At 40.7% G+C, this 12,423-nt stretch overlaps 1 protein-coding gene across 1 annotated transcript; it reads left to right on the top strand.

The window, feature by feature from the left end:
* Positions 1-1,101: 1,101 nt before the first annotated feature.
* LOC116888812 (interferon-induced very large GTPase 1-like) lies at positions 1,102-8,585 on the top strand. Its single transcript, XM_032890091.1, is given in 9 exon segments — positions 1,102-1,169; positions 1,171-1,207; positions 1,209-2,635; positions 2,637-3,198; positions 3,201-3,237; positions 3,240-4,405; positions 4,407-4,500; positions 4,503-4,538; positions 4,541-8,585. Coding segments are annotated over 9 exon segments (7,314 nt in total). The 3' UTR covers positions 8,428-8,585.
* Positions 8,586-12,423: the final 3,838 nt, after the last annotated feature.

The following is a 12,423-nucleotide window of genomic DNA, read 5'->3' as shown; positions in this document are numbered from 1 at the left end:
AAAAAATGACAGAGAGAAACAAATGAAAAGAGTCAGCACTGGTATCGAAAAAAATTAATAAGGAAAAAGTAATCAACTGAGGATGAAACTTGTTTCTAAAAACATCAAAAACGAATACTCATGTATGTTATCAAATACTAGGCTTCACATTCATTCTCTCGAAGGAAATGATTCTGTGCAAAAGAAAATTTAAAAATCAAGCCACGTGTCAGGCAGTGGTGGTGCACACCTTCAGTCACTCCACTCAGGAGGCAAAAGAAAGCAGATCTCAAAGATCAGGAACAAACTGGTATACAGAGTGAGTTCCAGAACACCGAAGGTGACAACAAAAAAACCATCTCTTACCCCATATGTACAACAATGCCAAGCAACCAGAACTTCCAGGGACTAAGCCACTACCTAAAGACTATACATGGACTGACCCTGGACTCTGACCTCATAGGTAGCAGTGAATATCCTAGTAAGAACACCAGTGGAAGGGGAAGCCCTGGGTCCTGCTAAGACTGAACCCCCAGTGAACGGATTGTTGGGGGGAGGGCGGCAATGGGGGGAGGATGGGGAGGGGAACACCCATAAAGAAGGGGAGGGTAGAGGGGGATGTTTGCCCGGAAACCGGGAAAGGGAATAACACTCAAAATATATATAAGAAATACTCAAGTTAATAATAAAAAAAAAAGAAATGTAAATAAATAAATATGTCTATTAAAAAAATAAATTAAAATAAAAAAAAAAGAAACCATCTCTTGAAAACAAATGACATCAGGCAAAGTGGGAACTCAACACAGAATCCAACAAAACAGGTCACACATACACACACAGAGAGAGAGAGAGAGAGAGAGAGAGAGAGAGAGAGAGAGAGAGAAACAGAGAGAGATAGAGACAGAGAGAGAGAGACAGAGAGACAGACAGAGAGACAGAGACAGAGACAGACAGAGACAGAGACAAAGACAGAGTTGTTTTAGAATACACTTGAAAAAATTGCAGGGTTGGGGAAAGACTAACAGAGTTGAAACTACTAATTCACTTTTCAGGCCACACAGCTGGCACTTCCTAAGGTCAAGACACAAACAAAACTAACTACAATCTGTTCCTCACAGAGCCATGGCATCAGCAAAGTGCATCCCTGATGAGCCTCAGCTAAGAAGCAGAAGGAGCCACGATCTCCAGAGATGCTGACAGAAGGGGACTGTCTGTTGACTACTGGCTGCCCTAAAGCTCAGGAAGACCTGGGTGTGACCTCTGCTCAGGCTTTACAATATTTAGACAAAAGAGACCTCCAGAAGCTGAAGTCCCAGACACAACAAACATGGGAGAAAAGGGCTCTGGAGAGGCTGCTTGACCTCTCACACCCAAATAGTGTTGCAGAGCTGCACAAGACACCAGAGGAGATGATAAAGACCAGGCAGAGGCAGGCAGGACAGGCACTGCATGCTCTGAAAGCCTTTCGGTCAGAAGGGAAGCACAGAGAAGAAGAGGCAGTGAGGAGAAGAGAAGCAGAGCTGAGGCAAGCAATGGAGATCCCTGAGGAGTGTTGGCCAGTGGCTGAAGTATCCTTAAAAGACATCACTGAAATGATGGAGAGATGTCTCAGTCACATGGAACAGACCTTGGCTCGAAGTCAAAACCTCTCAGATGGAGACCTGGTAAGATGGGCATCTGGAGGGCTGGCCCTGCAGGGAATTTATAAGAGCAGCCACCAAAAAAGCCTGATTCAGAAGAGAGAAGAGCTACTCAGTGTCCCTAAGCAGTTCTCACTTGTTGGCCCAGAACGTGGCATATGGATAGAAACAAAGGAATTTTCATCTTTTCAAGAACAAGCCACATTTACACACACTATAGAGATGCTGGGTTTCAGCCCAAACTCCTTGCTTAAAGGCGAAGGTTGGGGACTTAGTCTAGAAGCTGGTATGGGTCAAAACAAACAAACAGAAACTGACGATACCCACAAATCACATTCAGAGCAATCTTATTTCTGCTCAGCCAAGTTCAGCTATGTCCCATTGGCCACCTGCCATTTTCACATCAATCATCTTCAGCTCTCCAAGGCTGCTCTCCAGGAACTAAAAAGTATTGAAGAACTCCTGGAACAGACTACACACCCAGAAGGATTCCCCTTACTGAGGCACAGGACTGAAAACTTTTTCCACAGGTTTGGCTCTCATGCTAACCAAGGCCCACTGCACCTGGGGGGAATCTACTGCTGGAAAGCCATTTCAGAAGGTTTCAAAAGTGAGCAATTGGATGATGTAAAGAAGCAAGCAGAAGAGTCTTTGAATATGTACATAAATAACAGCTATCGTGACTTTGGAGTTAAAGTTGGTGCAAATGTAAATATGTCAGACTCACATTCAAAAACAGCATCTCACAGTACAACTCATGAGAAGCTGAAAACCAAGGTGCAACTATCTGTAGCACAGACAGGTGGACCAGCAGAAGCAGATGGAATTGCCCAGTGGACAGCTGGTCTTGTAGCTAGCAATCAAACCTGGTCTGTCATTGATAGGGGACTCCAATTGGTACCTATTTGGGACATCATCCTTCTCAGTCACAGGACTGATTTTAAGAATGCCTTTTCAAGTGGCTAACTTTGGAACAACTACACTGCTCTGACTGGACTGCCCCCCAGATTCAAGAAGGAGAAAATTTCTTACTGCTAGAGAAGAAGCTAGGCTTTTCCTAGAGGATGTGAAATGCTGGGAGGTTTCTGATCCTGAAGAACAGCTTAATACATTAATACATTTTATGCAAACATTGAGTCAAAAAATAAAAAGTTATACCATTTGGATTAATACATGCCTCACAGATTGGGATCTGCAGAATTTTCTAATAAACATTGTCAACTTCTGTAAAAATTTACCCTCTAATATAATTCAGTTTATTAAATCTCAATTGTGCAGCCTTCTAGAACCTCATATCTACAAAGTGACAAACTTTCCTCAGGCATAATCCATCATACAGTGGATCAATCAGTCAGAGTCAAAGGAAGAGGACATCAAAATCACCTCATTTTCTGAATTCATTAGAACTTTAAAGAAAACTCACAAAAACCTGATAGAGGTAAATTTCAAAGGTGAGTCACCAGAAACAGTGGAAGAAGCAAAAAGAACAGCTACATATGAGGTCACCACAGCCCTCAACTCTTTCATGAAGTACCTCAGAGAAACAGAGCAGAAGACATGCATGCAGCTGCTGGTACTCCCACCATTGCAGCTAGTGCAGGCTATCAGTTAGTAAACAGCATTTTCAGCATCTTCTGGGGTGTAATGAGTTAAACTTCCTCGTGGATCAAATGCAAAGTAATCAACACAAATACCAAGAGCTTAAAAATATTTGCAATTGCAGAGCCCAGGCATTCCTGGTGCTCACAGCTCTAAGAACCACAGTTGAAATCACAGATATTTCTACAGAAGATAAGAAACAACGTTTGACATTAATAAAACAACATATGGGAAAATTGTTGCCTGAAGAAGTTGCACATATTCTCACAAAACATGAAGCACATCATGACTGGGAAAATCTGGAGAATGATTTGAGATTACTCATTGATGGGGACTATAAAGCCACCACCCCTCCTTTAGAAATGGATGAGGTAAAAAAACATTTGCAAAGTCTCAGCCATGAAAAGAAGCAGACTTATAAACAACAAAGTAATGACAACAACACAAAGGAAATGATAGAAAATGGACCTTTTCTAGATTTACTCCAACGGCTAGGCCTAGACCATTACTACCCAAAAAGAATGAGCAGAGCTGACTTCCATCTGATCTACAAGACCTCTGTGTACAATTCACAGCCGAGATCGGAAAAGGAACTTCCATTTTATTTCCTACAAAAGCTACTGATGTTGGATTATGGGTTGAGATATCTTGTCATCAAAGATGAGGAAGACATAAAAAAACAGATGTCCACAGCTTCTCACGATCATGAAAATGAAGATTTTGATCCATATGAAGATGTCATTAAAGACAATGATAGTCTTAGCTATCCTTCGGCCACTGAGTCCTGGCCTCACATTCACCCAATGGATATCCAGATGGCCATTTTTCATTGTGCAGATGATCTTACCAAGCAATATATTTTGTCCAGACTTTCCATTTGTCAGTATGCACTCCCCCTTTTGGTGCCAAATCCCAACAATTGTCAGATTGAATTTTATCTCTGGTCTCTCAGACAAATTAGGAAGAGTTGGCAAGAATCAAGTGAATCACCACAAGACCAGAGATACAGTCACAAGAATCAGCAGCTATGTCGAGTCTCTACCCCTATCGTGTCCTTCATTAGAGTAGGAAATGGCCTCTCTGCTTCCAAATCTCAGATCATGAACTCTCTCCTCAGTAAACGTAAACATGATGTGTTTTTTCACAGACACTGTAGAGGAAGCAACAAACACTGTCTCATGATGGAGGGGAGTGGTGGACATCTGCTGTCCTGCAGGCCAAGGTGAAGACATTATTTGACAAGGTCTGACCTTCACCAATCTTCATGGAGATGCAAAGGAACATTGCAACAACTCACCTTCCTGCAAGATGTCTCTCTCATTGATCCTCATGTCAAGCTTCTGATAACAATAAAAGAAAACAAAACTTTGTCAGACACCTCTGTCAGTCACCAAGACCCTTGATCTGCTTGATTGATGACAAAGAAAAAGTCATAGCAAATAATTCTGGTAAAAGAATGAGAATTGGCATCAAGAATAGAAATGAGGCAGAACTAACAGAGGAGCTCACAAATGCCATCAAATATTTTCTAGAGCTCTCTAATACTGCTCTCAGTTTAGAGGACTGTTCACAGATAGCTAGAAAACAAGGATTCCTCATTGATGAAGACCAGAGGGACTGCAAGGAAGCCAAAGAAAAGGCACAGACCATAATGGCCCTCCTGGAGGAATGCAAGTTATCTCAGACAAAAGAAAATTTACTACCCCTACAGGGACAACTTTGGCACCTTTGGTGTAAGAAAGACAAAGAATTCTATCATCTGAGAGAAAAGGGGAATAGGAGCATTGAACAACACAAGAGTGAGATTGAGACAGACAAAAGAACAATTCGACGTCGGCAATTGGAAAAAGCCTTTCCTCTCAATGATTTGATGCGCTCTGTTCTTCAACTCCTCCAAGAATATTCAGAAACCCATAACAATCTCTACTTTTTGCAGTGGCTGACTCTGTTTTTTGACAACCTGACTATAGAACACCTGGAAAAGTTGCACAAAAAGCAGAGATCTTTGTGGTTAATGGTGCAAAGAGAAAAGCAAAGAGCACAGAAGAGCAACTCCCTGACACTCTGGCAGGATCAAATAGAAGCCATCTCCACTGAGATTCATGACTGTACTTTAGGAACTGAGCATCTTCTCCGAGAAGTTGGCCAGATCTATGAAGCTCTAGAAGAAACTTCTTCCTCCGTAGAAAACCTTTCTGTCTGCCTCCCTCAAATTGCTGCAGATCTGATGATAGCTGGGGTTCCCATTGAGCTGATGGATGGGGATGCGTCTTATGTCCCTCTAAAGTGGGTGGCAGCTGTTTTTGACAAGATCTCAGAGAAAGTTGGAGACAAAAGGCTGTTTGTTCTCTCTGTCCTTGGCCTGCAGAGCTCAGGGAAGTCTACCCTGCTGAATGTCCTGTTTGGCCTACAGTTCACAGTCAGTGCAGGCAGGTGTACCAAGGGGGCCTACATGCAACTTCTGAAGGTGGAAGAGACATTCACAGAAGAACTTGGCTTTGACTTTGTGCTTGTTGTAGACACAGAAGGACTTCGGGCTCCAGAACTCAACAACAAATCCCAAATTTGGGACCATGAGTTGGCAACCTTTGTGATTGGCCTTGGAAACTTGACTCTGATCAATATTTTTGGGGAGAATCCATCAGAAATTCAAGACATCCTACAAATAACTGTTCAAGCATTTCTGAGAATGAAACAAGTGAAAATCTCTCCCAGTTGCCTCTTTGTTCACCAAAATGTGGGCGAAGTTACTGCAAAAGACCAAACTATGGAAGGAAGAAGGCGACTGGAGCAAAAACTGGATGAAATGACAGCATTGGCTGCTAAGTTGGAAGAGTGCTCAAACGTAACCCGATTCAGCGATGTAATTAAGTTTGATGCCAATAGTCATGTCTACTACTTTGCTCACCTCTGGGATGGCAATCCTCCAATGGCTCCTCCCAATCTTCGTTATAGCTACAATGTCCAGGAACTAAGGAATGCAATTCTTTCAACTGCCCAGCAAGAATCTAGGGGAAGGATCTTGAAAATCTCCAATGTCAAATTCCGAGTTCAAGATCTGTGGAAAGCCCTAGTCACTGAGAACTTCATTTTCAGTTTCAGGAACACCCAAGAGCTCCTTGCCATGAGCAAACTGGAAACCATGTATAACCACTGGACCTGGGAGCTGAGGAGTCATGTACTGGATTTACAGAATCAGCTGAACAATCAGATTCAAAATGGGAAAATCTCGACACTCACATCCAGTTTACTAGAGGATCCACTTAGCAAGAAATATAAAACCATCAAACAAGAATTTGACAAATATTTTGAAGAAGACCCAGATAGTGAAACATTGATTCAGTGGAAAGCAAATTTTGAGCATAAGCTAGTAATCCTTAAAGATGCACTTATTTCAGACACCAGAAGGAAAAGCGATGAACTTATCAGTCTTAAGAGAAGCCAGGAAACACTAAATAATCAAAAGTCACAATATGAAAATGAATTGTTAGAGAGGAGCCGAAAGTTAGCTTTAAGTGTGAATGGTAAGGAATTAACTGATGAAGAGTTGCATGAGAAATTCAATCAACTTTGGACAAATTGGATCCACAATGTATCTTCGAATGTTCCTCATGTCACAGAGCCTAACATTGACTTGGATTCTGAAAATATCCTTCTTGAATATTTCAAGAAAGATAAAAATATTGGGGAAAGACTAAAAATAAAGTCTGGAGAAAATTTTGAAATCATTTATACCAAACATATCCAAATGAAAAAAATATATGGTGTATTACCAAAAAGCTTAGAAACCTGTCATAAGGAATCCATCAATGAGATTACTAATAATATCGATTTAAAAATTACTGAAGCACTGAAAAATATTTGGAAACAAAAGCGTGATTACAGTCAGAATTATTTTCACGAAATCTTAAGGATCATAGAAAATGAGCTGAAATCTGAACACTGTGTGAAAGACTACACATTTACCAGAGATTACAACATCGACTTATCCTTGTGCTTATTCCAAAGAGCATCCAAGAACTTCAAGGAAATGCACGAGGCATTCAAGAGAGCGAATGACCCTGTGAACTATCTGGAGAGGAAGAAAGATGATTTCTTTATGAGTTTTAAGATCTCCTGCCAGGGTGCCACCTCCATCACATCCTTTGCTGACTTCCTGTGGCTCAAGCTCACTCCTGCTATCTCTGTCACCATATGGGAAATAATGGGTCCTAAAGTAGCTGGAGACATGCAAGCCACCTGCCCTGAATTCAATGGAAACAGGGCTAACCTGGAGAGACATATTCTCTACTCTCTAGCAGAAGAAGAAAATTTTGATAAGTATTGGCAATACCTTCATCATCCAGAAGCATTTTTCAGGAATTACATTAGAGACCACATTAGAAGATACTGTTTAGAAAAAAAAGGTGAAAAAATAAAGACTTTTTTAAAAATAAGTTTAGGTGACATCAAGAATGCCATCCTGTCTGCCATTCATGAGTCCACAGCAGTGGCTAAAGATAAAGGCAGCACTGCATCTGGCTGGCTGGATTTGTTCTGCGACCATCTAGGGAGCAACCTGGTCTTCTCAAGGAGAGACCTGGTAAGCATCGAGCACCAGGAGATAACGGACACTGAGTTTCTCAAAGAAGCCATGAGCACAGCTTTGGACCTTGCAATGAGGAAAGTAGAAGAGGACTGTTCAAGTAAGCAAATGGATGAAATCATTCCTGACATTGAGCAAATTCTCTCTGAACATCTCTGTGGCTGCTGGAAACAGTGTCCTTTTTGTAATGCAATTTGTACAAACACCATTCCCCAACATGAAGGAGACCACAGTGTGCCATTCCACCGTCCTCAGGCTGTCAATGGCTGGCATAAGCATAAAACAGACCACTTTGTCATTGATTGTTGTACCAGTTCAGTAGCAAGTAATTGTTCATTTCTTTTAGATGACCTCCAGAAATTCCCATACAAGAAATACAGAGAAGCAGGAGGCGATTTTGCCACGTGGAGCATCACCCCAGACTCATCTACCCAGCCATATTGGAAATGGTTTATCTGTCACTTCAAATCAGAGCTAGAAAATAAATATGGCAAAAAATTTATAAATCTAGGTAGTATTCCAGATTTATGGACCAAAATTACAAAGCAAGATGTACTGGATGACTTGAGAAACAATACTTGCCACAAATATGACACTAGATGGGCTGCAGATTTTTCACTTTAACCAAGGGAGCCCAATGGTGAATGCCATGCAGGAGGAGCTGCAGCAGTCAAGTGAACTTCTTCAAGATTCCACTCTATTGGGCAATATTCCTGCAGATCGATATGAAGATTAACTTCCATAAAACAATATTGTTTAAATGAATTAATGATTTTACAAAATTCCTGTAAAATAGTTTTAGGAAGTTAGGGTAAATGATAGAAACTTTAAGGAAATGGTTTAAATTGTTCTACTAGATAGTATGATGAATTTAGAATAAGAGTAGAATATTCCCCCTTTCTTGTAGAATACTAAGGAATGCATAGATTAGAAAAGTAGTGCTGGAGAGATGGCTCAGTGGTAAAGAGCACTGACTGCTCTTTCAAATGTCCTGAGTTCAATTCCCAACAACCACATGGTGGCTCACAACCATCTTTAATGGGATCTGATGCCCTCTTCAGGTATGGATGAAGACAACTACAATGTATTTACATATAAATAAATAAATCTATGACAAAGTGACAACCAAAAGATTGGGAAAAGATCTTTACCAATCCTACGACTGATAGAGGGCTTATATCCAAAATATACAAAGAACTCAAGAAGTTAGACTACGGGGAGACAAATAACCCTATCAAAAAATGGGGTTCAGAGCTAAACAAAAGATTCACAGCTGAGGAATGCTGAATGGCTGAGAAACACCTAAAGAAATGTTCAACATCTTTATTCATAAGGGAAATGCAAATCAAAACAACCCTGAGATTTCACCTCACACCAGTGAGAATGGCTAAGATCAAAAACACAGGTGACAGCAAATGCTGGCGAGGATGCGGAGAAAGAGGAACACTCCTCCATTGTTGGTGGGATTGCAGACTGGTACAACCATTCTGGAAATCAGTCTGGAAATTCCTCAGAAAACTGGACATTGAACTACCTGAGGACCCCGCTATACCTTCTTGGGCATATACCCAAAAGATGCCCCAACATATAACAAAGACACATGCTCCACTATGTTCATAGCAGCCTTATTTATAATAGCCAGAAGGTGGAAAGAACCCAGATGCCCTTCTACAGAGAAATGGATACAGAAAATGTGGTACATCTATACAATGGAATATTACTCAGCTATCAAAAACAATGACTTTATGAAATTCATAGGCAAATGCACTGGAAAATATCATTCTGAGTGAGGTAACCCAATCACAAAAAAACACACATGGTATGCACTCATTGATAAGTGGCTATTAGCCCAAATGCTTGAATTACCCTAGATGCACAGAACACATGAAACTCAAGAAGGATGACCAAAATGCGAATGCTTCACTCCTTCTTTCAAAGGGGAATAAGAATACCCTGGGGAGGGAATAGGGAGGCAAAGTTTAGAACAGAGACAGAAGGAACACCCATTCAGAGACTGCCCCAGATGTGGCCCGTACATATACAGCCACCCAGTTAGATAAGATGGATGAAGCAAAGAAGTGAAGGCCGACAGGAACTGGATGTAGATCTCTCCTGAGAGATACAGCCAGAATACAGCAAATACATAGGCGAATGCTAGCAGCAAACCACTGATCTGAGAACGGGACCCCCGTTGAAGGAATCTTAGAAAGGACTGAAAGAGCTTGAAGGGGCTTGAGACCCCATATGAACAACAATGCCAACCAACCAGAGCTTCCAGGACTAAGCCACTACCCAACTATACATGGACTGACCCTTGGCTCCAACCTCATAGGTAACAATGAATAGCCTAGTAAGAGCACCAATGGAAGGGGAAGCCCTTGGTCCTGCCAAGACTGACCCCCCACCCAGTGAACGGGATTGTTGGGGGAGGGGAGTAATGGGGGGCGGATGGGGAGGGGAACACCCATCTAGAAGGGGAGGGGGAGGGGCTAGGGGGATGTTGGCCGGTAAACTGGGAAGGGGAATAACAATCAAAATGTAAATAAGAAATACTCAAGTTAATAAAGATGAAAAAATAATAAACATTAAAAAATAAGAAAAGTAGTACAGTGAGCTTTTATGCAATGTAAACACATAATTGTACTAGGAAGAGAAAAATAGGCTTGGAACAAGTTAATTGTCGAAGAAAACATTTCATTCGAGGTTGGTTCTAAGTTCTGAATTTTTTGATCTAGAGATGTGGTCACAGGTTTTGGTGTGCACCGTGAAAAGGCAGATAATGAACAAAGAGTAAATAAGTCTATTATGAGTGTAGAATAGTGAATAGATGATTAGCCAGTTTTTCTGAATAAGACTTCAAAAATAAGTCATAAGATAGATGATCTGTTTCTTGGTAAATATAAATTGTCATCAGATAAGCATGAGAGAAATAGAGAGAGAGACTTGGCTTGCTTAAACTTTGTTAATTAATGACAAAAGAATCACTGCTTTGGGTTACATTAGAGATGAAGATACATGAGAGAAAGATAGATGAGAAAGGTTTAGTTAGTTATGGGTTTCAAAAGATTGCATAATCAATAATCCTGTTGTAAATACCTGTTGTGTAATGATTTAAATCTGTTTTTGAGGAACATGGCTTCTGGTGACTGTTCTTAGGGAATATGTAACTTGTGGCTAGGAAGTTATCTTTTTCTTCCATAGAGAGTTTTGTCTTAGATAGTATAAAAAGGCTAAGAGAAAAATAATGTTGTTCGGCCTTGCCTGTTGGAGCTTGCTTCATCCACCAAGGGTATGAGCATGTACCTGCTTTACATTGTCACCAACCCCACATCTGCTCCACAGATCACTGTCACAGCTACTCTTCAACATCCTAACATCAATTTAGGTTGCATTATAAATAAAATAAGGAAAAATAAATTAGTTACTACTTCAAGATTTGAAGATTTTCCAATAAAATTATTTTATTTCTCTGTGATTTGAAATCTCCTATTTTGGGCTCGAGCCCCCATATGAACAACAATGCCAAGCAACCAGAGCTTCCAGGGACTAAGCCACTACCCAAAGACTATACATGGACTGACCCTGGGCTCCAACCTCATAGGTGGCAATGAACAGCCTAGTAAGGGCACCAGTGGAAGGGGAAGCCCTTGGTCCTGCCAAGACTGAACCCCCCAGTGAACGTGATTGTTAGGGGAAGGGCGGTAATGGGGGGAGGATGGGGAGGGGAACACCCATATAGAAGTGGAGGGGGAGGGGTTAGGGGGATGTTGGCCCAGAAACCAGGAAAGGGAATAACATTCGAAATGTAAATAAGAAATACTCAAGTTAATATAAAAAGAAAAAAAGAAAAAAAAATCACCACACACAAGAAAAAGAAATCTCCTATTTTATACATATGTACTTAATATGTTAATTTTCAGCTTTTTTTGCTTATTTAATTTTGGTTGTATTCTGTGCCTATTCTTTTGGGTAGGTACTGTTCACATGTGTTTTTTATTTTTTTTATTGTAGGTTTGTTTGAAATGGAAATAAATAATAACAAAATTATGTTGGTAGGGAATTAGTGAGGTTCTGGAAGGAACTGGGAGACAGTAAAAATCATGATCGCAATATAGCATGCAAAAAAAGGTTTCCAGTAAAACAAAATGAGCATAAAACTTAAAGATAGATAAATGGTAGATAGATAGATAGATAGATAGATAGATAGATAGATAGATAGATAGATAGACAGACAGATCCCTAAAAAGTTATCATTCCTGGAATTACATTATAGTGATCAGAAAAAAAGAGAGAAGAGTGATGTTTAACAAAGATTGTGAACTTGACATGATCTACAGTCACCTAGGAGACAAGCCTCCAGATACACCAGTGAAAGATATTTTTATATTTGGTTAGTCTATGCCCATGAGAGGTAACAAGGATTATATTAATGGAGGTGGGAGAACTGTCCCTAATGAGGAAGCACCATTTCCTGGGTGGAAGTCCTAGACTGCACAAAAAGGAGAAAGTTCCCTGAGCACAAAGCATTCACTGCTCTCCCTCTGTTGGATATACAGTGCTCGAATTCCAGCCTCAACAACTTCTCCCTACTCTGAACTCAAACCATGAGCAAAAACTATT

The sequence above is a fragment of the Rattus rattus genome, chromosome X, assembly GCF_011064425.1.
Source record: "Rattus rattus isolate New Zealand chromosome X, Rrattus_CSIRO_v1, whole genome shotgun sequence".
NCBI lineage: Eukaryota > Metazoa > Chordata > Mammalia > Rodentia > Muridae > Rattus > Rattus rattus.
Note: the sequence above shows the minus strand (reverse complement) of the source record. Positions and strands in the feature narration are given on the sequence as shown.